This window comes from Procambarus clarkii, chromosome 51, assembly GCF_040958095.1.
Source record: "Procambarus clarkii isolate CNS0578487 chromosome 51, FALCON_Pclarkii_2.0, whole genome shotgun sequence".
Classification (NCBI taxonomy): Eukaryota; Metazoa; Arthropoda; class Malacostraca; order Decapoda; family Cambaridae; genus Procambarus; species Procambarus clarkii.
This window is the reverse complement of record NC_091200.1, coordinates 16584806-16612209: the sequence shown is the minus strand read 5'-3', so window position 1 is coordinate 16612209 and position 27404 is coordinate 16584806. Positions and strand designations below refer to the sequence as shown.

Sequence of the window (27404 nt, the reverse complement as noted above, 5' to 3'; positions counted from 1 at the left end):
CTGGAGGTTGTGGCGAGTGGAGAGGCTCGGGTGGGTTGGTAAGTCTGTCAGTGAGTGATGGAGCAAGATGGCCGTCTCGCCTGGCCAAGTCAGGCTAGAGCAGAGATTAAGGGTTAAAATAGGTATGTAAAAAGCACGTGGCAATGCAAGCCGTCATATTTTAGCCTAATCTAACGTTTGATAAAATTTGATAGTTAAACGTTGAAAAGCAACTTAGATTTCGAGAAAAAATCAGCTTGGTTGAAGTTTGTTTTGGATGTGATGGTCTGTTTACTGTCAGTGAATGAATCGGGATGACGTAAATAATGGCATTCTTGTGGCTTATTTCCCGCATTAATGCAGCCAGAGTGCTTTTTACTGGAGTGTGACACATGACTAGGACACAAAGGTGTGGAGATTTTTTGGGTATATTTCCCGGAGGTGGAGTTGAGAGGAAACAAGGTGTGACCTAGAAATGTCGGGCTAAACCACCTGTTGCATTGTTTGTGGCAAGGCGACCACATGGGCCATTTCCTTGACAATAGAATAGTCAGGAATATTTCAAAGATAGTAAAATTACTATTTGCAAATTTGTGATCATATCAAACTGTATTGTTGTCTTAAATGTGGGTAATGAAGTTTTGTCACTTACTTTGACTGAAGTTTCTATTATTCTCATGGAACTTTGGATTTGCCTCAAACATTGTAGAATGGCCACCACAACTGTACTTGTATGTACATATATATTCTCATCCACCTTTGTCACAGTTTTTTTTTGGACTGAGAATTAAATGAAAATGGTGGTTCTGCAGTCTTTTGGAAAGCAGGCCATTATGGAAAATGCACAACAATTTCCCAGAGTATTTCTAGAATCATCTAATAATGAACCATTACTTTTAATATAAAGATTGTGGATAGCCTATGTGGAATACAGGTTCATGCATACAGTATAAGTTACCTGAGTTTACCCGAGAAATGTTAACACTAGTGGCCTCGACAAGAACACGAAGTTGGCGGCTTGTCGAAGGTGCCTCCATTTGCCATGGTGATATCTTCCAGCTGTACTTTAAACATGAACACAGTTTTGGCATTTACAGCTTCGGCTGGTAGGCAGTTCCATGGGTTAATAACCCTGTGGGTGAAGAAGCATCTCCTGTTCTCGGTCCTACATTGTGGCTTGTTGAGCTTGAAACCTTTGCTCCTTGTTTTTGGTATCTTCTGAAAACAAAATCCAGATCAGCATCCTCCAAATTATTTGGTATTTTAAAAGTAAGATCTGGCCTATCATGCCTGGTATGCAGTGTTTTTAGCCCTGTGACCCTCAACCATTCCTGATACGTGAGTTGACTTAGCTCTGGAGTGATTTTTGTTGCCCGTTGTTGTGCTTTATCCAAAGCAGCTATGTATATCCTTCTGAAAATGAGGTTTCCATGCTTGGAAACAGTAATCTAAATGCACCAGAGAGATACAATTGAATCATTACCTTCTTTTCCTTGAAGTCAATGGTATGCTTGATTATTTCAAGTGTTTGATTAACTTTTTTGACTGCTACCCCTACCTGCTGTGCAACTTTCATTGAGTGGTGTATTTTGACTCCTAAATCCTTTTCTTCATTAATTAGTAAGACAATTTTTTTTGTAGGAGTGCTGTGATGTCATATTCTGCTATGGTACCCCCCATTGTCTTGACGTATTCATATATGAAAGTGTATGTTTGCATATATGTTTGACATATTCAAATTTTATGAAAATCTGACAAGAATTGAAAAGTACACTTTTTGTGACGATTTGGCATGGAATGACCCTATACTGTATACAGTATTATATACCTCTACAATTATATAAAAAAAGTGTGACATTTTGTATAATTCACCAAGGTGTGCAGAATTTTTAAATGACCGTTGGAGATAAAGTGATTAGAACCACTTAGTTAGCAGTGAACAAGAAATCACTATTATTGTTGAGATACTTTTATATAGATGCATCATAATTTTTTGAGGTGATAGGTGAGGTCTGCCTGCACCCTTGACTGTTATGACCTGTGCTGCTATCTAGTGTGGATGGTGCAGCAGCTATTTTCCAAACATTGATCAAAAAAATTATAATTGGTTTTCCTTGCTATTCCAGTGATCCAGAGGTGTTAAGGTTACTGATCGGTTCTTTGGTGTCATAGCGAGTGGTTAATCGGTAGCGGATTGAGTTAAATTTTTTAGACTCTTCTAGTTCTGCCTACTGTATATGGTAAAATCATTTGAAAAGTTACTTGCCATGGTGTGGCTGATAGGTCAACTAGAGCCCAGTGTGTGTACAAAGTTCTTCATGGATTATGAGGTCTTGGCTTGGGGAGCAACTGAGGGGAAAAGGGGCCCTAGATCAGAGAAAATAGGTAATTTTAAGTAATACTGTACTTTTCATTATAGATTGTGCTGAATTTTATTTTCAGGCGAAGCCAAAAATCTTGTTCTCCGTAACCATGGAAATTCAGGTCAGCGGGATGTTTACTGTGCCATTTCCCTTGACCAAGAAGAAATTTTCAGATCAGCAACAGCAGAAAAGACATTAGAGTGAGTTAAATTGGTAATTTTTAATATTCAGAAGATATTGTGATGATCTTAACTATTTACCTCCATCTATAATTAAATATATTATCCACTAGTTGCCCACAAAAAACATTTAGTATAATTTTTATTGAAAGTTTTAGAAAGCTATACAATAAAAATTTGTATATAGTGATGTCATATTGATGATCTAGGGCATTCACAAAGTCATGCTCAGAAGCATCCTAAAGTGCATTTATATATCCGATGTGACACTTTTTTACAACTACTGTACTGTATTTCTCAAGAGTTATTGTGTTTTGTAGATCAAATATATTTTCTAATATTGGAAGTTGCAGATGAATTAGTTCAGTGCTCATTTGTTTCTTTCTGATTTATTGCAATATGTCCCATATAAGATACATTATTTTGAATGTATGGTTTTACTCTACTGAGTTGGGAGTGTTATACTGCTAAATATTTTTTTCTTAAAGAATCTGGTTGCCTTTTAGCACACATGTCTGTAATATTATTCCCTATACAATTTATGCAATAATAGCAATAATAATAATGTGACAGTACGGTATTGTTTATATAAATTTTGGAGTTTTATAATAGGTTCGGTGACTGTACAGGTGTATTATATTTTTGCAGCCTTTCAGCCTTCTTTGGTGAAGAATTCCAGTTTGACATTCCACGAGAATTTCGGTTCCTCTCATTTTATCTGTATGACCGTGATCGCCCAATGAAGACTGACCGAATTATGGGAAAAGTGTCTATTAAGAAGGATGACTTGCACAAATATCATGGAAAAGACCAGTGGTTTCCCATCACGCCAGTGGATGCAGATTCTGAAGTCCAGGTACATTGATGGGTTTGTTGTGCCTCCTCACCTGTTTTCCCTGTCTGCTGGATATTGTACTTCATGAAATGTAGTTATATCATTTTCTTGAATATTTTGATATACAGTGTGTCCTCACTTGAACGAACTATATGGGGCAAAGCCGATTCATTCCAGCGCGGAATTCGTTCCATCCTTCCGGCCCCAACAAGCCTCTTAAATTTTTTTTTAAATTCAAATGCCAAGACACATTTGCATTAGAAAAAATTGCACTGGACTCACGAAGTGAGTCCTTGCTAGTGCCGGGTGCTGGTCCTGTAGGCCTACTATGAAACCGTACCAGAAACTTCTGAATGTTTGTTTGTTTCATTGTTCGCAGCTTCATTATAATATCTTTCATGCCTTTTAGGTGTATATAATAATCTGCCAGCTCTTTATTATCAGTCACTTCTCTGACACTATCCCCTACCACTGACACCATCCCCACCACCAGACTTCGCTTGACACCATCCCCCATCACTGACATCACCAGACTTCTCTGACACCATCCCCCATTACTGACATCACCATACTTCTCTGACACCATCCCCCACTACTGACACCACCAGACTTCTCTGATACCAATGCCCACCACTGACACCACCAGACTTCTGACACCATCCCCCCACCCACTGACACCATCCCCTACCACCAGACTTCTCTTGACACAACCCCCCCCCACCAAAGACACCCCCATTTATTATGAATTCTTCATTTTGACTACATAATATAATAAAGCAATGTGTTACAAGCAACTGAAATGGTAAAATTTTCTTGGCTAATTTATTGAAAAATGCAGACAGTGAGTGAAACATGGAGGTGGAGGCAGCCGGCACCAGACATGTGTTGCCAATTACTGTAGCTGAGATCTCGCCACCACCGACACCATTTGTCTCCCTTGACAACAGCTTCCACTACTGACACCATTTGCCTCCCCTGACAACAGCTTCCACTACTGACACCACTTGCCTCCCCTGACAACTTCCACCACTGACACCACTTGCCTCCCCTGACAACATCTTCCACCACTGACACCATTTGCCTCCCTTGACAACAGCTTCCACTACTGACACCACTTGCCTCCCCAGACAACATCTTCCACCACTGACACCATTTGCCTCCCTTGACAACAGCTTCCACTACTGACACCACTTGCCTCCCCTGACAACAACTTCCACCATTGACACCACTTGCCTTTCCTGACAACAACTTCCACCACTGACACCACTTGCCTCTCCTGACAACAGCTTCCACCACTGACACCACTTGCCTCCCCTGACAACATCTTCCACCACTGACACCACTTGTCTCCCCTGACATCTTCCACCACTGACACCACTTGCCTCCCCTGACAACAACTTCCACCACTGACACCACTTGCCTCTCCTGACAACAACTTCTACCACTGACACCACTTGCCTCCCCTGACAACATCTTCCACCATTAACACCACTTGCCTTGGCACAATATTATATAGCAATATTAATGTTTTCCTGTAATTCAGTAGCTTATCATAGTGTATATTTCATAGGGTATAATAAATGAGATGTAACCCTATGGTCTCAATCTCTTGTTTCAGGGCAAGGTTCATGTTGAAATTCGGTTACTTTTGGTGAGACAGATGAATGATGGGTACCCACAGCACATGGTTGAAGTCAAGTAAGTTTATTGGAAGTGTTGGCTCTAATTATTTCCAACTTTCATTTCATAATCTGCGGGTATAACTGTAATTATTCAGCATTATTCTTCATAGTATTCTGTTATTTGCAATTGTCCACTTCTTGATTGATGTAGCATCACAGATTGTTTTAGATTGAGATTGATGAGAGATTGAGACAAAGTTGTCTCAATCCTTTTCATCACATTTATAGTAACATTTCTATCTGCCAAAATATTTTCAGTGACTCCAGTCACCCTTTCCTTTGTATTACAGAGAAATACAAAGAAATGCTCTACTTAAATTGTTCCTGTTGACATTAATTAATAAAAATACTAAATTTATTGCCCTAAACTTTGCCCCTTTTCAGTCCTGAACATTTTGACTTGTTTATTTTCCTGCTATTTGATGCCTGGTGGAGCCTCACTCAAATTAAATTAATTAACTTTGGTTACATCAGAAGAAAAAAAAAAGAATTATATTTTGGTTGCAAGATCATTTTGATCAGTTATAATGGAAAATAATGGAAGGCCAGAGTGATGTGTCAAAAAGCAAACAAACTCAACAAAATATATATATTTTTTTATAATATTCTGTTGAAGAGATATTGGTATCAAAATATGCACAAAAGTGTTTTTGTATTTCACACCATCCATAAAATTATATTTTAGGGGTATAAAATAGTGAAGTTCATTTGCTGCAGTATGTTTTCAGTATGAGTCGATCCATTCTGGTGGGACTCCATTGTACACTGTAAGTATAGGTTTAAAATAAATGACTTAATATCCCCAATGTCTGGACTGAATGTCTAATGTACATTTAATGTAATTTTTCTCTCAGGATTCAAGAATGCAGTGACTTGGCCGTAATCAGTGGTTCATGTGATCCTTTTACAATAGTTACAATGCTATATACAAATAAAAAGCAAGAATCTAAAAGAACAAAAGTCAAGAAGAAAACCATATCACCAAGATTTGACGAAGTATTCATATTCGAGGTAAGAGATTTTTTATTGACAAAATTCTAAGTACTGTACAGTATACAGTACAGTAATTAAAAAAAAAAAAATAAGCTCGGAATCTTGTAATTAACACTTTCGCGCTCTCGGCGCTCAAAAAAAAACAATACCCCAGATGCTTTCGGCACTTCGCGCGCCTACGCGGTAAGACCAAAAAAGTGTACACTCTTTTGACTGTCCTGACAATAATTGAAGGCGCACGTATTTAAATTTGGTATCACTGTGTTCGCAATGAAATTGTCTATAAGAGCATACCTATAAAATGCCGCCCAAGCATAAGGAGTATCAACACCAAATAAAAAACTATGCAGATCACTCGCCGAGAGCGCCAAACAGCAGCAAAATGTTTCCACTCTCTTAATGGTTGCGAAGCCTACAGTTGTCCTACATCGCTAATTTTGGTATCATTGGAATCGCAATAAAATTCTCTACACGGACATATGCATATGAATGTTTAATATAGGTAATTGCCCACCCGCAAGAGTGTGTGAAGTTGAGAGGAGTTAGCCGCGAGCGCACTGGCGAAAACACAGGGGGGAAATCATGCTTGGAAAGTTTATACGTTTCCTGACCCTACTTTTCTATGTACGTATTTCTTTTTTATACCAATGTGTTCGCAATAAAATTTTCTATAAGATGAACTGTATAACATTTGTACAAAGCATGTGTAAGAGAAGCGCCAAATATAGAACCACGTCGCTCAGTATGCGTTCGCGGCAAAAACGAACGCATTGTTTTCGTTCATTTGATGTTTGTCATGTTTATACTTGTTGAAACATTTTATAATTTGTATGACAGTGATCGCAGTAAAATTCCCTACACAGACATATACATAACACATACAAATATTTCCCACGTGTTGGATATATCAACGGCTAAAGCGAACCCACTGCCACACGCTCGCCACACCCCCAAACATACTTTGTGTATTTTTTTTTTTACTCATAGAAGTTTATGTGATATAATATTCATTCTGGTACCAAAAAATTCGCAAATAAATTCTCTACAAAACAAAAGTATCCCCATCCATTTCGGTTAAAAAATGGAATTTATAGAAATATTTTTTCGATTGACGAGAAAAGTAGGCAGTTATGCGGAATCGTAAGAAAAACCAGTGACGAGTTATCTCTAATCGAAAGCGCGAAAGTGTTAAAATTAGGATATACTGTACAGTATTTGAAGAACACCAGTTTATGAATGTGCAAGGCAAATTGAGCTAAATGAATTTAAGAAATGTAAATTTGATTATCCTGCTGTTACTGCATGAAACATCCAGTTATCTAGTTATTTTTGGGTGAGCTTTGGAGGCTTTCCGGCACCCTCCCTCCTGTCGGTGGTTTTTCATTGTTCAAGAACTGGAGTGGTGGGCTGCCGGCTTTCCCTCCCCTCCCCTCCTATAGGGGGGGGGTAATGCTGACGAGCGGAAGTGCTTGTCACATAAAGGGTTGGTTGTTTTTTTCTTTCTAGGGGAGTTATTTTGATCTTCTTGGATATAGATTGCACAAGTTTACCAGACAGTGGCTTGTTTTGATTCGCCTACCTTCAGGGTCCTTCCCGGGTCGATGGCAATAATGATGTAATTTAAATGTGAAGTGCTTATAGGCCATTGGTCCCTGTGCCTCTCTGAGGGGACCAGGTTCTGGCTCGTGGTTCCTGGTAGGCATAAGAACTCCTGTGACTGATGACCCCAAATTAATATAGCACATATCAATTCGGATAGTTTGACTGAGCCGACGGGGCTTACCCAGAAAATGGCGTTTCATTACATTCAGCGCTGGTTTTTTATATTCATTTGTGGTGGTGTAGAAACACATTCCTATTTATAGAATTTTACTTGTGGAAATTCAGTTTCAAATGGCAGAGTTATAAATGTAATCTGTTCGTAAATTGGAGAATGCGTGTATGGGTTGTATACAGTCGTATAATGTGTACAACAAAGTATTTCATTATACTGTATATGCTAGGTGACATAAGAGCATGACGAAAGCAAAAGGATGAGGAAAATAATAGGGATTAGAAAAAAGATGAGTTAGGCATAACAAATTTTAACTGAATTTCATTTCTCTGTTCTTTCTATGACAGCAAAACAGCCAAAGAAGTGGGAGTCAGGATCGGGAGAATATGTACAGTTTAGTAGATGAGGATGCTGGCTTCCAAGAAGTTCGTGTTGCTCTATGGCATGATTCTCCAGGGGTGTTTGGTAATGTTTTTCTTGGGGAAGTCAAGATATCCCTCAGTGATATGTTGCCCGGTGATGAACGCAATGCTTGGTGAGTACTGTTTGAAGTTATGGGATTGTTATAAATTATAAATCTTTATTTTTTACTTTATTAATGTTTGTCATTATTTACTGAACTATCACTGTTATTTCCTTAGGTAAGTATTTTCTGTCACTGTCTGGATTTATGAACAGCTACCTTGGATGGCATTCAGGCATGGGCACTCCAGAGCGTCCTTTCAAATATCCATGCAGGCTCATATAAGATGCTGAGGAGACACTGGAGTAAACTGCAATCTAGACCAGGATCTGCTTAGTACTGTATATGTAATGAGATGCTGTAAACAGTAGATACACCAGAAAGTTTAAAGACAGCCAATGTAGTGCCAATATACAAAATGAAGATAGGCAGGAGGCACTATACTAGAGGCCAGGTTGGCCAACATAAGATATGCTTTTAGAAATCTGAATAAGGAATCATTGAAGACCTTATTTACCACATATATCAGATCCTATCAGGAATATGAGGCACCTACATGGAGTCCTTATCCTATATTCTCTAACATGGTTAACATGTTAGAGATGTTAGAGAATATAGGGGCAAAAGCTCTGTATTTATGTATATCCTGGGCCCAAGAGTAGACCACAAGATGGCTGGACTTGATGACACTGCAGACAACCTGAGAAATGTGAGGCTTCTCGCTTGTTCCAACCATCAACCACTCTGTGAAAGTGATTTTTCTCATACTGTGTATTTCTTCAACACCTTTGTTTAGTTACCTTAAATCTATGACCTCTTCTTGAAGTACCAGGTTTGGGGAATTCTTCTGTATCAATTTTGTTGATTCCTATAATTATTTCATACATAGTGATCGCTTCTTTTTCACCTCTTCTTTTTCGAAGAAAGAATCACCTCTTTTTCTTCTATTGATTGAGTTTTGGTGGGATAGACTGTATATAGGAACTGCCCTTTATTCCTATGTTATGTTAATAGTACAATATGCAAATTATGCATGAATCCATCATTTCTCAGAGCATTAAACTCTGATAAGATTTATCATTCAGGCTCCTACAGTGTTACGAGATGACCTTTCTTAGTTTTTTAATAGTTCATTAGTTTCATGTTTTTTCTTCAGGTATTTTCTTCAACCAAGAGACTCAGCAGGAAAGCATCAAAGGGGAGACTTGGGAACCCTGAGGCTAAACCTTCATTATACCTCCGATCATGTTTTTTCTAGTCAATCTTATGATTCTCTGCGAAACCTCATCCTTCAAAGCACTGGGGTTGAGGTAAGTGATTAAGAGCATATAAACTTAAGTTAAGAAACCATAAGGTTTACAAAATTAACATGAAATAAACCTTATAATAACTAATGTGATGAAAATTTTAATATTAGTGTTAAAATATACTGTAATACTAAGCAAAGGAGGGAATTATCAGGAGAAAGTGCCAAGCCATTATGACAATATAGCACTTCGAATAGATCAGAAAGATTTGGGAAGGGATGGGGAGAAGGAATGGTGCCCAACCACTTGGACGGTCGGGGATTGAATGCCGACCTGCATGAAGTAAGACCATTGCTCTACCGTCCAGCCCAAGTGGTTGGGAGTTCGAAGCAAAAAGCTAGTAGTCTTTAAAGTCCACAGATTATTTCACTATGTCTTTATATTCTTTAACATGTTTCAGTCAGATTTATAACAGAGGTATCGAGTTTTTATATACTCATTGATGATGTATTCTAGAAGTGTATAGAGGAGTAGGCAAGAAGCATGAGTTGTTAGGTAGTAGGCAAGAGATGTGAAGTGTTAGGTAGTAGGCAAGAGATGCGAGGTGTTAGATATTAGAGATGTTTAATAGAAAAGCTTTATGGTTGTCTTGTGATGTTTGGACAGAATGGTAAATGACATGGTCTCAAGACAAATAAATGACTGGAGTACAGGAGGTTAGAATTAAAAGTGAATAACCAGAATGATGGAAGGGAGCCTGGAAGATTGAAATTAAAATAGGCCAAATCTCGCCCAGATTTAGGATTAAGGTATAAATATACAGTATAGGGCTGTCTGAAGCCTTTTCTGTCATAATTTCCCCTTTAGTGAGTATTCTTAATTAATATGGAACAAGGTGTTAGAATTATTGGAAATAACATACTGATAAGTACAGTATATGAAAAGAAATATCGTTCAAGTTGTATACAATATATAAGTTTGTCAGAAATAAATCATTTGGTTTCATTCGCTTCTGTCGTTTGTTTTAAGCCCATCACATCATCTGTGGCGTGGCTACTTGGGGAAGTGGTACCTCAGAAGCAGGATGTTGTGCAGCCTCTTACTCGTGTATTCCTGCATCATGGTCAAGTGGTACCCTTTGTCTCTGCTTTTGCAAGACATGAAATATCTAAGATCACGTAAGTGGATTTTGTTATTTTATTAAAAATGGATACGGAATTGTTTGTCCTTAGTGTACACCTTACTGTTTTTGTTGTTGCTGAGCATAGGAATATAAGAACTACAAAAAGGTCTATTGCCTCATGTTAGGTGGGTAATACTTGTATTCAACCACTCCCTTTTATGTACTTATCCAACTTATGCATGAGACGTTCCAGTGAGTGCACTTATGTACTGTTATTCAATAACTAGTTCCACAGATCAAAAACCCTATTTCAAAAGCAATGTTTGCCTAATATTTTTAAACAAAACTTATCAAATTTGAATTCAGTGTTGTGTGTTCTAACCTAAGTTTGTTTCTAGCACACATGTAGAATATAACTCTTAAAGTTATCTATAATAACTACTTATGAACATAAATAATACAATTTTGAAAAATTAATGAAGAAATTCTATATATAGATTAGCTGTTCACAAGGATGCCAATAGGACTCAGTCCCGTTGACATCTGGGTATCCTAGAGACAATCATTCATGTAAGTGGCAAAAATAAGTGAAGTGGGAGTGAAATAATGACATAGAATAAGTTTTACATAAAAAATTCATTTTTATTTAGTTTTATGTAAAAAAAAATATGACTAATTTGGTATTAAATAGCTAGAAAGTCAAATTACAGTACTGTATTTGGAAATCCGGATAGAATCTGGAGAGATATGGTCTGGATTTTTGAGGTTGCAGTGTATTCTAAAACCTCTTTCAAGCAGTAGCTGATAGCAAAGATATTGTACTGCCATATGATACTCTGCTATGCTTAACTATACCTGTATAATGCTAATTTCCCAAGTGGCTTCCACCACCACCACTGCTACCTTTAAAATGGCAGGCAATGGTATCGTTGTATACGTCTCAAGCTTTAGTGAATAGGTGAAGACGAGTTTTCTTCTATGTCAGCTTGGAAGTTCGCTCCCTAATGAGTGCCTTGGAACACTAGGCTGGTCTTCTTTCTCCTAGACATGTCTCTTAATGCTTGCCCTCTCACTTTTTGTTAGGGCATCAGGTTAGATGGAATTTGTCAGGTTCTCCCAGCTGTACAGTTCAGGGGGGTTGAGGGCTGTGGGGGAGCTCTATAGTGTTTGTGATTTTGTAAAGAGGAATAAGGCCCACAGTGAAAAAAGGCCTGCGAATGAATTAATGATTTACAAACAGAATCGTAAATCATTACCTTGTTATAAAATGGTGTTGACGGGATTGAGTACGTAAATAAAAGCATGTAAGTAGGTGGCTAGCAATGGAAGGGAGGGTGGTGTACTCCATTTTGTGGATGGTGTAAAACAATTGGCCACTTGCTTTCACTTGTATAATCCTATTTATGGATGCTTGCAGTAATAAATATTGCATTTCTTCCATATTTAATTGCATTGTTAGGTAGCTTTAATAAGTTTCTTAGGTTAGATTAGGTATGGTTATTATCTCCATTAATCAGTATTTTCATCCCATGGTAAAAAACTCTTTCCCATGCATTAATTATTTTTGTGGATAATGTTGTTTACCCATATAAATCCATATCCACATTATGTAATACCTAATCATGGGTCAAGTGTGTATTTAAATGCAGGTAAACTATAATTAATATGTTTCCCACTTTTGATGGGGTAAGGAGGTATTTGCCCTGATAAAAATGGTGAATAATATAGAAGAAGGTTGTAAGCTTCAAATATTAAAAACATTCAAATTTTCACACTTCCTTTCATTATATAATTTCCAAATACAATATACTGTATTGTATCACATAAGTACTAGCACTTACGTGATACTGACAGCTGGCCAGACAGCTGAGTGGACAGCGCTCAAGATTTGTAGTCCTAAGGTTCCGGGTTCGATCCCCGGTGGAGGCGGAAACAAATGGGCAGAGTTTCTTTCACCCTGATGCTCTGTTTACCTAGCAATAAATAGGTACCTTGGAGTTAGACAGCTGCTACGGGCTGCTTCCTTGGGATGTGTGTAACAAAATGGAGGCCTGGTCAAGGACTGGGCCGTGAGGACACGTAAGCCCCGAAGATAACCTCAAGATAACACTAGTTATCTTGAGGTTATGAAGTGGTGGATTACCAGTAGTCCACTGCTTCATGAGATCAGGCAAACAGTGCTCATCATGAATTATTATATTCTCTGCATACAAATACACTCACTCCCTGCTTTACACCCATCACCTCCACCCAGCCTTTTTCCTTGCCATATCTTCTGTGTTGCTCATACTGTCTTCCTGCCTCCTCACCCACTCGGCATGTCTTCCCGTCATATCGGGTTAAGTGTATTTTTGTGTTTCAGGGATACTAATACAATTTTTCGTGGAAATACGCTTGTTTCAAAGTGTGTCGATGAACTGATGAAACTCGTTGGTCATCACTACCTTCGTTCAACACTCAAGTCAACTCTAGATTTGATCTTTAGGGAAAGAAAACCTTGTGAAATTGACCCCACCAAATTGCAACAGGGAGAGAGTCGTGAAGTAAACCTAATCAATCTTAAGGCGAGTAATTATTTTTTTTTAAATATTTATCTATTGTAGTTTAGAAATTTAATTAAAAGAATACTTTTAGAATATAATTACTCAGTTAAGGTTGTAGGTTTCTATTTATCCTCATTGTTTTTATAAACCTTGTGGTTGTTTGCTGCTCTGTTTGAAAAGTGTGGGTTGTTCAAAAACATTTCATCAAAAATTATCACCCTGTAGTTGCTAGTTTATCTATTTGTTTTTTCTTGAATATATGTTTATGGGTCTACTCACCTTTCACCTGTTTACTAACTGCTCAAACTTCCACTCATGTTTGTTTTGATTACTTTGATATGTGCAGAATTTTTCAGTCCATCACAAGATGTTATTACTCTAGAAATCTGTTACCAATTCTTACTAAAAAGTTCTTATAATTCACAGGAGTATATTAGTCTCATCTTGAAGGCCATCATCAACTCTGCACTCAGCTGTCCGCCAGTTATGTGCCAAATATTCTCAGAACTTAAGGAACTAGCCAACACATATTTCCCAAGTATGTTGAAGGGTTGTTTTACTTTTGTGTTAAATGGTTTGATTATTTCCTACACCATTCAGAATGTATCATAAAATTCCAGATGATACAGATCCATGGGACTGCCCATAATGGGGTCATTTCATTACACTAAATGCTGTCTGTTTTGTAGGTTTTGAAAATCATGGATATGGGAAAACCTTATCTATATATATATGGGAAATAATAGACGTGTAGGTAATAATGTATATAGGCATATGGGAACAGACCATATTGGAAGGTTGTGTTTGTATAAGTCTGTCTGTAGTCTTCTCTACGAGTCAATCCTGTTAAATGGGATTTACTGGGGAAGCAAAGTATCAAATATATAGATAAAATTGTATAGTCAAGCTAGATACCTATGTAAGAGCACCACTTCTCAGTCGTGTTCAGTGGTGCTCAATGGTGGTGAGGAGTGGATGCTCTGATGTCTAAAAGTGCACTTGAGTGTAGCTTGTAAAATACCTCATCTGGCAATCAATAGAAAACAGGGGCCAGATTCACGAAGCAGTTACGCAAGCACTTACGAACCTGTACATCTTTTCTCAATCTTTTGCAGCTTTGTTTACAATTATTAAACAGTTAATGAGCTTCGAAGCACCAGGAGGCTGTTTATAACAATAACAACAGTTGATTGGGAAGTTTTCAAACTTGTAAACTATTTAATAAATGTAACCAAAGCCGTCAAAGATTGAAGAAAGATGTACACGTTCGTAAGTACTTGCGTAACTGCTTCACGAATCTGGCCCCAGATCTATGAGTGTTTTATCCTTTTGGGATTAACCATGGGTTCTTGTTAGACAACAAAATTGTGTTCCCTCCAGCTAGACTCTTCCTGTTGAGGAGGCAAGCCAAGATTTGTGAACCTGCATTGTGTTCATATGGAGCCAGAGATCATGTTGTAAAGTGCCCAGTAAACAAATTACTGTATCAGTTAGAATAACTGACCAACTATTTTATAGCAATTTGTGCAAGTTTTTCATTGTGCTGTAGTTAATTTTTCTACAGTTCTGCTTTTGTATTATATTTGTGGTTAAATTATTTTTGAAACAGCTGCACTATAAATTTTTTTCCATATAGATTATAATAAAGGTATCTTAACTTGTTAAGTGATGTTGATTAGGGCAGCTACTGTAATGAAGTTTCAGAATGTAGCTCTTGATGTAAGCTTATCAAAGTCATCTGAGTAAAATGAAATTCCTTCCTAAATTATTTATGAAATGGCTGCACTATAAAAAGTTTGGATTTTCCATATAAAGAATGATAAAAGAATTCCTAAAATTATAATTTAGTTCTTTACAGTGTGCAGATAAATAGATTCGATATGAGTATTCAATTCAAAGATCATAATACAATTTAATTAGTTCTTTAAATAGTTATTTAAATAGTTCTTTAATTATATTTTCTTTCAACAGATGAGAGAGAAGTCAGGTATTCTGTCATCTCTGGCTTCGTTTTCCTCAGATTCTTTGCACCGGCTATCCTTTATCCAAAATTGTTTGACCTCACCACAGAACAGATAGTAAGTTGCAGATGAGTTTGATATAAACCTTTTCAAAATTTATGAGAGGTACAAATTTACTAACCTTTAAGCTTAAACATAATTATTCAACATAAAGCCTGCTCTTCTCACACAGAGCAAATATAAATTAGCATTCACTTTAAAAGTGGTAGGAGGCATTTTTTGGGGGGGAGAGCCAGACATTGAATATTATGTAGCTAAATAATGTAGCTATTATAAATTATATGTTGTATGTGTTAATGTGGTTACGGAATTGCAAATTACACAGGAGGAAAGGCATCTCTCAACTTGATGGTATAAGTACAGGTACAAGTATACTGTATTTGTATACAACATTAGAAATGTATCTGAAATCTTCAACAGTGCTTCTCCTAGCTTAATCAATTTTCTTTATTTTGAAATATTTCATGCTTTTTTAATTGATTTTAACAACTGTTTTAGGATCCCTCAACACATCGGACACTTACATTGCTAAGTAAAACAGTTCAAAGCGTTGGGAATCTTGTTAGTTCTCGAAATTCTCATCAGAACTTCAGAGAAATATACATGCGAGAGGTCTTCGCACATTGTGTTACGGATAAGCACGTTGAAGGGATGCGAACAGTGAGTTTGTTTACCCAGTATTTTTACTAAGTTGGAGTTTTGTTTATATATCCTAATTATCATTTAAGAACATGCATCATTACTTTGTCATTTGTATACTGTTGTATACCCATCTCAATAAAATCTGTTGTTTTCTAATCTTCTGAAACCATACGGTTACATTAGATCAGATATTACAGTTTGTTTCCATGTTCAGCTGCTTGTGCATCCTATAAATAATGATAAAGTTACTCTCTACGTTGTTTGCTTACTACAGTAAGCAAACATTTAGCATTTAGTACCCTAAAGTTGCTTCTGCCATAGGCATAAAAGTTATGTCTCTATTATTTAATTATCATTAAATGTCTTGCATTAAACATGCAAACTTATTTAATGATTACTGTTTACAAGACTGAATGTGAACATTATAATTTTTATAAATAGCATAATTTTCTCTTTCAGTTCTTGGAAATAATATCATCAATTCCCAATGGAAGCCATAAAGCCTATGATACTCCGGTTATACTTAAAGAGGGGTAAGTTCTATTAACAATCTAGCACAGTATGTATAAGATACATTTTCATTTTCATTTAAGATGTGGAAATCATTCATTGTAACTGGAAGTAGTGTGTGTTTATGTGATTGTGAGAGTGTGTGGGAGAATATGAGTAATGTGCGAGAGAGGAAATGTGCGAGTGAATGTGTTATAGTATTTGACTGCATAGTCAAGCTGAAGGAGAAGAGTAAGATAAATAACAAGTCCAGAGGGAGATGGGACTTCAGGAAAGATGACTATAAGATGGTGAGAAGATTCCTTCAGTAAGTTCATTTGGAGTACAAGTTGAAGGTAAGGGCAAAAAATTAAATGCAATGTACATAGCAAGTAAATGCACAGAAGCCACAGACCATTAAATACCATCCAGAAAAGAAATAGAAAAGAAAAGCAAGATTAACTTATGGCTTAGCAGACAATGCAAGAGTTGAATGGTGGAAATGAGAAGATCCGATAAATATAGACAACAAAATACCAAGACACAGACGTAAACACTAAGGACTGAAATGTGAAGACCAGAGTCAGAAGAGAAGTGGAGATGTTTGAGAATGGCATAGTGGCTAAAAGCAAAGAACTGCCATGATTACTATACTACACTAAGCTAGCAGACAACAGAAATGTCTTCACAGAAAGTGTCTTTGAAGACCTTGACAGGAGATTTAGGTCAACTTCAAGACTGTGCCAGTGGAGGGACAGCACGAGTGGTAATACAGTAGGAGGGTAGAAATCATTATGAAAAATATTTTTTAGTAACAAAGGAGGAGGCACAGAAATACCTGTTAGAAGTAGATATAAACAAAGTAGTAGGACTGGAGCAAATGTTATCATGAATACTGATAGAGGTTGTAACATTTAACCCTCTGACTAAGGTCTTTAATGTATCAGAGTAAATGAGAAACGTCCAAAACCTTGGTAGGTTGCAAATGTGTTCTCCATATTAAAAAAAAAAGAGAGCCAGGTTTGATATACTGAAATATAGACCTGTGGTGGGTGTATGGGGCATTTCTTTTGTTTAATAGTGATTCAGTTAAACAGTGATGGATAATACAGTGTCCCCTTGGCCCAAATATGCGACATGGCCATTAAAAAAGTTTTCCTCACTATGGGAGATAAGTCCCATAATGCAGCCTGGCAAAGAAGGCACACCTTCCTAGGTTGTGTACAGCGAGAGATATGCCAAGAAGACTATACGTAGCAGTCGTGCTACAGTAATCATGGCTTGGAATACGATGGGCAACATCTACACTGTGACTACACACAAAACTAGATGACCACCACTGAAACTATCTATAACTGCATGTTATGCCATTACTATAAATACTATTTTGGACACTATATCATTTCTGTGTTTAAAATAGACCCAATGTATGTGATAAAGGAGACAGCTGATATGTGTGGAATTGTATACTTATGGAAAATGTATTGTAATTACCAAGTGCTACATATAGGAATTAATGTAGTTTGCATTTGATATTCATGCATTTAAATTAAAATGTTGTTTCTTGAATAACTTAGGGAATTTTGAAGAAATAAACAGATTGTCTGGATTGTCTTAAATTCTGAAAGTATGGTAATTTAGGGGCATAATAACGTGGCTGAAGATATTATGACAAGCCACACATCAGAAGAAGAAGAAACGACGACGTTTCGGTTTGTCCTGGACTGTTATCAAGCTATTATCAAGCGCACACGGCTTGATAATGGTCCAGGACAGACAGAAATGTCGTCATTTCCTCATCTTGTGATGTAAGGTTTGGTCATCATATGGTAGTTTAGCTCATAGCTTCTCAGGCTAAGGTATAAGGCTGTTATAAATGTTTAATATTTGAACAAAAGTATGTAATATCTGTTTCTATTCCAAATGCTGACATAGGAATGAGAAGGTTGGTTAATTATTTGTTTAGTTTTCTTAAAACAACATGAATGTTAAGTCGTCATAGCTAATAGATTTATTATTGAAACTGTTGATAAATTTAAATTATTCTTTGTTAATTTCATCTAATGCTTATATTTATTTTTACAGAATAATGACCAAGAGAGCACAAGGAAGAAAAAAGTTTGGAATCAAGAACTTCAAAACTCGCTTCTTCAGACTAACCACCCACAGTCTCTCGTATTCTAAGACAGAAGGTTAGATCCAGAGATAATAGTTTTAATACTTAGTCATACAAAGCCATCACCACCACCAATGATCATCATTACTGTGCCACTTTTAGAGGCAGACTCCATACACGTTTCAAATGTAGATATGATAGAGCCCAGTAGGCTCAAGAATCTGTACGCAAGTTGATTGACAATAGAGAAGCGGGACCAAAGAGCCAGAGCTCAACCCCCGCAAACACAACTAGGTGAGTACATACATAATGGTATGGTGTCATGGTGTCCTGTCTTCCCTGATATATTTATCATATCACATTTTGAAGCTTTTGATGGTTTTGAAATACACCAACCTCACATATTATTCCTTACAATTAATGCTTGAGTATTTGCAAAGGAATATATGTGCACATTTTTTTTAACCTTTGTTTTCATAACTTGGATTTATAACCTCTTGTTCACGATGTTGTAGCTTTAATAAATTCCTCGTTATCAGTTATGTTGATTCCTGTCACAATTTGCATGTGGTGATTGGGCTTGGTTAGTTTTAACTTCAAGCGAAGATATCCATCTTTCACATTGTTACGGTGACATTACTGTCACATAGTGTGGTCTTGGTACTTCTAATATTTGCTTAAAAGGGAAGTTTGAGGGGTTGTGATTTGTTCTTTGCATTATAGTACTCTAGCACAATATTCTCAGTGGTGTCTTGAGCTAGACTCACCACTGTTTCATTTTCCTAGATCCATTCAGGACCACTTTGAAATATCCATCATGAGGAGAATAAAAGTCGTTATTGCCTGGTAGGCAATATAAATCCTGGGTGCACATTCAAGAGATATGCTCAGAAAGGAATATTTTATTACACAAAATCCCCTATTTGTTTTTTGTTACAGTAACATTTGTCATTTACTAGTCTACATTTTGGTATATTCTAGCATAACATGTGATCCTCAAATTGCCTATCTCTGATGCTCAAAATTTGTATTTATCACATATTTTTCCTCACTAGTATTTCACACACATTCATTTGAATTATATAACAATTACTTCATACAATCTTCTGGTTCTATTACTTAGTGTAATTTCTTCTTTTATTTCTTTAGAAATTATAGTTCATTAATTATATAATTTTCAGGTGGAAGTTCCTTGTGTGCCATCCCTGTAGATGAGATTCTGGCTGTGGAAAGAGTGGAGGAGTCCTCATTCAAAATCAAAAATATGTTCCAGTTAGTTCAGCCAAATAGGACACTTTACATTCAGGTAACACAATAGATGGTGCAGGCGATGAGTCACAATAACGTGGCTAAATTATGTTGACCAGACCACACACTAGGAGGTGAAGGGACGACGACTTGAGAATGGTCCAGGAAGGACCGAAACGTTGTCGTCCCTTCACCTTCTAGTGTGTGGTCTGATCAACACAATAGATGGTCATGTAGTTTTATCAAGTACTCGAGTTCAGCTTCATTAGAGGTGTTTTACTGTACCATATGACTGGGCAGACTTAGTAATTTTATGTATTATGGTGACGGGAGTAAAGAGTATGATGTATATTGAATATGGTAATAATAAATTTATAATGCAGACAGAACAGGAATGACTGAGGAAATATTGTGTGTATAGATAATTTGTTTGCTTTTGGAGTTAATGTTGAATGTTATTGCAAAAAAGAAGAAACTATACTGTATTCATGACTATACAAAGTGTAAATGCGAATGGCTGATAATATAAGTGTAGTTACATTGAGGTCATATTTTTTAAATAAAAATTAATTTTATATGTTCCACCAATAGTTGCTATAAGTACAGTATTATTATTTTTAAGGATGGTTTGTTCAATCAGGATATGAATGACATTTTGAATACAAAGTATGGTTCTTAATAGCTGAAATTGTTTTCTCACTGTTCTCTAGGCAATGAATTGTGTGGAAGAGAAGGAGTGGCTGGATCTCCTGACTAAAGTGTGCCAGTACAACAGCCATCGCTTAAAACAGTATCATCCAGGAGCATATATAAATTCCATTTGGCTCTGGTAAGTGATATTGGTCAGTTTCTCACACATTATCATTTCCCTGTTTCCCACTTCCATGGAGTGAGGGGAAAATCAGCCTTGAGGAAAAATAGTGAGCATTATGATGGCTACAGATATTTTAATATCACATGTCCATTAATTGTATCTGATAAGCTGCATAACATAATGTAGAATCAGCAGTACCCCACACCAGCAAATTGTCCATATTAGCACCCCACCACTTCATAAGACCAGGTGTACAGTGCTCATTGTAAGTTGTCATAAACTGTTCTGTTCTGTTCATTCAAAACACTCGTCACAAGTCCGATCTTTCGATTCTCATCTCCCCTAAATCAACAACAACACACTCTTCACAAGCTGCTACTCCCTAACCTTGTTCCATATCACATAATGTGCACTATTCACTCCCAAACCCTTAACATATTTGCCAAATTATTTTCTTGGCTTTCCTCTTCCTCTTACCTCATATTCTCTCAAAAATACTCCTCAGGCTTTTCCATTCACTCTATATGACAAAATCATCCCATACTTTCCTCAATTTTGTTATTTAATGTCTAATGCACTACACATGAGTGAAGTTTCTAGATGTATAGAAACCAGCCTGACCACAGTATGAAACTTGGTTCCACAATATATGGTCCTTCAACTTGTTCTTCCTCAACCTCATAGCAGACATTAAATTCATCTGTGTGCATACTCTTTATTTCATTTCTATATAAAATAGTTTGATTTACATATATTACATAATGTCCCCTTATCACCAGCTGCAAGTCAACAAGTGAACATGCCCCTGGCTGTAGTGCAGTGTCAAATTATCTAGAATGTGACCTGAAAATCTACATAGACAGTGACCGGGAAATGGAACGACTGTGGTCGTTGCTTATGGAGAATATGGCTAGCTTGGAGAAGCTACACAGTATGTATATGACATATTTACTTACTGTTTACTGATGATAAAACCCTAATAGTGCTTATTTATACTTGTGCTCATTTGATTCTCTCTCTCAAGTTTTTAATTTAATTTGATTGGTATTAGAATGTTTCATGATGAGTGTCTGTTGTAGACATTATCTTATTGTGATATTGTCATATTCCAGTACTGTGTATAGTGTGTTATCTATGGCTGTATTAAATATTTAGATTTGAACCATGAGAGATACTCTTAGTTGTTGGATGGTTTCTGTAAACTAGCAGGCAAGCTTTAATAGTGTGTGTTTGTGATTATAAACAGTACTCATGTCTTTAGAAACTGGTTATTTAAGTTTTCATTATTTTCAAAACCATCATAGTCCCCTATCTACGGGAGCTCTGTTGCTATTGCTTTAATCTTGTTTTAATAGTTATTTGCAATCCAAATATGTAGTGTCTTTTTATCATATTACACATCATAGATTGGGAAAGTACACTATCTCCTTAAATAATTTAAATGCATTTTTGGCTACTCTGGTAGGAGGGGAATTCATAAGTTGACCTGTTAGCAGACTTAATCTAAATTGCATCCATAATGTCTAAATAAGGTTATATGTTGGCCCAATTAACAAACCATCACAATGCCTGAGTAAACCCCTAATTTATTACAAAGTGAGCATTAATTCATACCCAACTTTCAAGCTGTGTAATGCACACAGATAAGCAAAGAATGTTGCTTCATTATTCCCTAATTATAGTTATAGGATGAGAGCTGTCTTTGAAAATAGTATTTAAGCAATCAGTAGTTGTAGTGCACATCCATGTAGTGTAGTGCAGTGTAGTGCACATTAGGTGAGTACATCCTACCTTCTACTAGAACTTTTTCAAATCATTTACCACTCTTATTGTGAAAAAATCCTCCAGTTCCTTTTCTATGCCTTCTTTGATGCAGTAGATAATTGTGGCCTCTTGTTCTGTTTGTTATGTGTTAATACTGTACAATATGTGGTGAAGACAATGAGTCATGATAATGTGGCTGAAGATAAATATCCAAACCATACATCAGAAGATGAAGAAATGACGACGTTTTGGTCCATCCTGGACCATTATCAAATCTCGTGTGAGTCACTCACTTGACATGATTATAGTCCGAACTGAGCCAAAACCGTTGGACGGAACCGAACCGAACTGGACGAACCGAAACATTGTCGTTTCTTCATCTTCTGATGTGTGATTTGGTCATCATACAGTATGTGGTAATCACATCCATGGTTTTTTCTTGCATCTACTAATATAAACATATCCAGTGACTCATCTTTCCTTTGTTGTTTTATTTCATGTTTTTGAACTTCTTGTTTGCTGTACAGTATACTGTATTTATTAGGTGCAGTGTCCACACCACAGCTTCATAATGCATAATTTTGGACATTTCATTTGTTATTCAAAATTGAATGAGCGCAGTTCTAGAAAATGCGAGAAGGAGGTAGGCTGTCTTGGCACAAAATGTAGACACACAAATATGACATGAAAAGGTAAAAAGCAACTGAAAGAACAAGATGTAGTAAAGGCAATGGCACAACAAAAATCTTGCTATACAGTATTAAAAAATAGGAAAATTCTACAATGGAGACAGTAAAGCTGCCAGACAGTTCTAAATTGGCCCATGTTGTACCATTCTGAAAGGAATGAAATAGGAGGCAGCAGTAAACTACGGAACTGTTACTAACATTATGTTCCAAGCATACTACTACAAGGTTGTAGTATGTAGAAAAATGACATGTAGTATGCTCAGCTGCAGCATGAGGCAGAGTTCTAATTCCTAGCTCATGAGGCTGAGATTTGATTGATGCTACATTCCAGTGGCTGACATTTTGTCTTATGAGATCAGCCATGTCATTTCTTGCTTGAGGACTTGTTAGTTTTGAATCCCTCAGCCTTTCATGTGATGAAAGGTGACTTAGCTCTGGGTTAATTTTTGTGGCTGTGTGCTAAATTTTTTTCCAGTGCAATAATGTAGTTTTGTAAGTATGGTCTCCATGCTTGGATACAGTAGTCCAATATAGTCCAGGTGGGAAGTACAAGGAATTATTGGAGCTGACTACAGTTTCTTTTTCTAGGGCTCAAGTTTTTTATATTTATAGTATACACAGTATTCGTTGACCCAGTACTTTACCCTTAACAATTTTCAATGTACTGTATTTTCAGTTCTTGTAATATCTGCCATTCACAAATATTTGTACATTTTATAATCTTATAGATTACCTGAAAATAATATTAAAACATTATTTCTCCAGGTGCATGTGAAAATGCTGTTATTTATGGAACTCCTCGAGAAGTAACTGTTGGAGGCGTAGTTCTGGATAATCCATCAGTGTCGTTAAAATCTCTTAGTTCAGTTATTACCAGTGTTATACAATTGCAACAGGAGCATCGTAACCATCAGCGACGATTACTGCGCACCCTTAGATATGGGTCAAAGTAAGTTTTAAGGTTTAATGGTACTCTTTGTGTGTGTAATTACCTAAGTGTAGTTTCAGGATAAGAGCTACGCTCGTTGTGTCCCGTCTACCCAGCACTCTGTCATATAACACTTTGAAACTACTGACGGTTTTGGCCTCCACCACTTTCTCGCCTAATTTGTTCCAACCGTCTACCACTCTGTTTGCGAAAGTGAACTTTCTTATATTTCTTCAGCTTCTTTGTTTAGTAGTTTAAAACTATGACCTCTTGTTCTTGAAGTTCCAGGTCTCTGGAAATCTTCCCTATCAATTTTATCAATTTCTGTTACTATTTTGTACGTAGTGATCATATCACCTTTTTCTTCTGTCTTCTAATTTTGGCATATTTAATGTCACTAACCTCTCCTCGTAGCTCTTGCCCTTCAGTTCTGGGAGCCACTTAGTAACAAGTCTTTGCACGATCATAGAAACTAAGTAAATTTGATACACAGGATCTTCTAGATCGAAAACCATACTGTCTGTCTAATGTTATATCATTTCTCTATAGGTGTTCTACCCAATTAGTTTTTATTATTTTCTCCAATATTTTGACTATTACACTTGTCAACGATACGGGTCTATAATTGAGGGGGGTCTCCCCTGCTGCCACTTTTATAGATTGGAATTATGTTAGCCTTTTTCCATGGATCTGCTACAACTCCTGTACATAGGGATGTCTGAAAAATCAGCTGAAGTGGAATGCTGAGCTCAGGTGCACATTCTCTCAGAACCCATGGTGAAACTCCATCTGGGCCAACTGCTTTGTTTCTACTTAACACTTCATCTCTAGACACCTCTATGTGCTCTATGTTGTTCTCTGGAATTCTTATTGTGTCTGGTTTTCTGAAGATTTAATTTTGTACAAACACACTTTGGAACTTTTCATTTAATGTTTCACCCATTTCCTTATCATTTTCCGTGAATCTGTTAACCATTTTCAACCTATGGATATTATCCTTTGCCTGCAATTTGTTGTTTATGAATTTGTAGAATAGGCCTGGTTCATTTTACATTTTTCCGCTATCCCTTTTACAAAATTTCTTTCTACCTCTCTCCTTACTGTTGTGTAGTTGTTTCTCGCAACTTTGTATCGCTGGTATGTTTGAGGGTTTGGCCTCTTCCTATATTGATTCCATTTTTGTGTCTTTGGGTCTGGCCCTCTCACAATTTCTGTTGAACCAATCCTGTTTTCTGGTCTTGCATCTCTGTTTAGATATGAATGTTTGTGTGCCTTCATCATATATTTTGCAAAATTTTGGCATACATCTCATTTACTTTCCTGCCTAGCAACAAGTCTGTCCAATTTCACTCGTTAAAAAATTTCCGAAGTATGTATAAGTGTGTGTGTGCGTATATGTATATATATATATATATATATATATATATATGTATATTTTGGTAGCAGTCTTTCCTGTAGACATATATTATTAAATGGGGCCGAGAAGTGCGTTCTGGCTACTAGGTACGACATATATATATATATATATATATATATATATATATATATATATATATATATATATATATATATATCTATCTATCTATCTATCTATCTATCTATCTATCTATCGGAAGGGAGTACCACCTCTAGCTGGAAGAAGGGGGACCCATAGCCTCGGAGGAAACCACGCATAACGCATTAGAGGGAATGTTTAGATCCCCTCCAATACATATACAATACATATACATATATATATATATGTCGTACCTAGTAGCCAGAACTCACTTCTCAGCCTACTGTTCAAGGCCCGATTTGCCTAATAAGCCAAGTTTTCCTGAATTAATATATTTACTATAATTTTTTTCTTATGAAATGATAAAGCTACCCTTTTCACTATGTATGAGGTCAATTTTTTTTTATTAGAGTTAAAATTAACGTAGATATATGACCGAACCTAACCAACCCTACCTAACCTAACCTAACCTATATATATAGGTAAGGTTAGGTTAGGTAGCCAAAAAAAGCTAGGTTAGGTTAGGTTAGGTAGGTTAGGTAGACGAAAAAACATTAATTCATGAAAACTTGGCTTATTAGGCAAATCGGGCCTTGCATAGTAGGCTGAGAAGTGAGTTCTGGCTACTAGGTACGACATATATATATATATATATATATATATATATATATATATATATATATATATATATATATATATATATATATATATATATATATATATATATATATATATATATATATATATATATATATATATATATATATATATATATATATATATATATATATATATATATATATATATATATATATATATATATATATATATATATATATATATATATATATATATATATATATATATATATATATATATATATATATATATATATATATATATATATATATATATATATATATATATATATATATATATATATATATATATATATATATATATAATATATATATTTATTTATTTATTTATTTATTTCACATCTATAATTATAATACAGTAATAATAAATCATTATGTTGGGGGACAGGCAGCCAGTGTGCATATATATGTTAGGCTTATATCGAGGTTTCCCCAGGTTCGAATTACTGCCCCTCCACAGGATGCAACCCCACAACAAGCTGACTAATCCCTGGGTACCTATTTACTACTAGATGGACAGAGACATTACGTGATAGAAAATGCACTCGTCCATTTCTGTCCCTACTAGAATTGGAACCCAGAATTCCTGATAGCAAGTTAAGGATGAACTCGACTGTGCTACAAGCTCTTGGCTATGGCTCTTGTATTATTAGTTTTAAGATAATTTTTATTTGCTTCTAAATAATATACCGTATTAATTTTGTTATAGGCAAGCTCCAATTGGTGATGACAACTACCTACTCCTTGCATCCAGTATTGCAAAATTTGACTCTAACACAAGTGGGAATGAGTTGAGTGTTCCAGTTCGGAAAACATCGAGTAGCCCTTGCTGACTTCGTATGGCGAGAATTTGTACAATGTTTTGACTGTTGATGCTAGATGATTGGCTCGCTGTAAATGTGCCTTACTCAAAGATGTGAGGTCAAGTTGTTTGTTCATTTCAGCTGTATTTTTCATATTAAAAAGCAAATATAATTATTTGTGAATTGGTCAGTTGAATTTGGGCATCTACATTGCATAATAGGAATGTTGACCACTCCTGTTTGCATGGTTGAAAATGCATTTGCCATCATAATAGAGGTTTTGCCATAAGGTATACTGATATATGCTAATTACCTTACTGGTTAGTCTAAGACTTTGTTGGAAGTCAAAGGTACAATATTTTTGTCTTGCATTTTACAGTACTATTCATTTAGATGAATTTTCCTTATATTTTTGTTGAATGACTTTCATCTTTACTTCATTAGGAGATAAAGTATGAAATTTAGTGAGTGATGCAAGGCTTGAAAAAATGTTTTGGATTCAGATAATACATTATTTGTTCCAGTATATTTGTAATACTCTGTTAAGCTACAAAA

At 36.1% G+C, this 27404-nt stretch overlaps 1 protein-coding gene across 1 annotated transcript; it reads left to right on the top strand.

The window, feature by feature from the left end:
• RasGAP1 (Ras GTPase activating protein 1) lies at positions 1 to 27404 on the top strand. Its single transcript, XM_045768889.2, has 19 exons — positions 1 to 122; positions 2422 to 2542; positions 3170 to 3377; positions 4975 to 5054; positions 5893 to 6049; positions 8153 to 8340; positions 9425 to 9578; positions 10545 to 10693; positions 13001 to 13202; positions 13608 to 13719; positions 15153 to 15259; positions 15701 to 15862; positions 16304 to 16377; positions 18419 to 18525; positions 19631 to 19755; positions 20408 to 20526; positions 21291 to 21442; positions 23730 to 23913; positions 26756 to 27404. Exons 1-19 carry the CDS (start codon positions 68 to 70, stop codon positions 26877 to 26879), a joined length of 2580 nt encoding a protein of 859 aa, XP_045624845.1. The 5' UTR covers positions 1 to 67; the 3' UTR covers positions 26880 to 27404.

Coding starts and splice junctions, on each gene's coding strand:
- RasGAP1 (XM_045768889.2), top strand. CDS start 68: ATGGCCGTCTCGCCTGGCCAAGTCAGGCTAGAGCAGAGATTAAGGGTT. Junction 9,579..10,544: donor TTCAAAGCACTGGGGTTGAG/GTAAGTGATTAA, acceptor GTTTGTTTTAAG/CCCATCACATCATCTGTGGC. Junction 15,260..15,700: donor ACCTCACCACAGAACAGATA/GTAAGTTGCAGA, acceptor CAACTGTTTTAG/GATCCCTCAACACATCGGAC.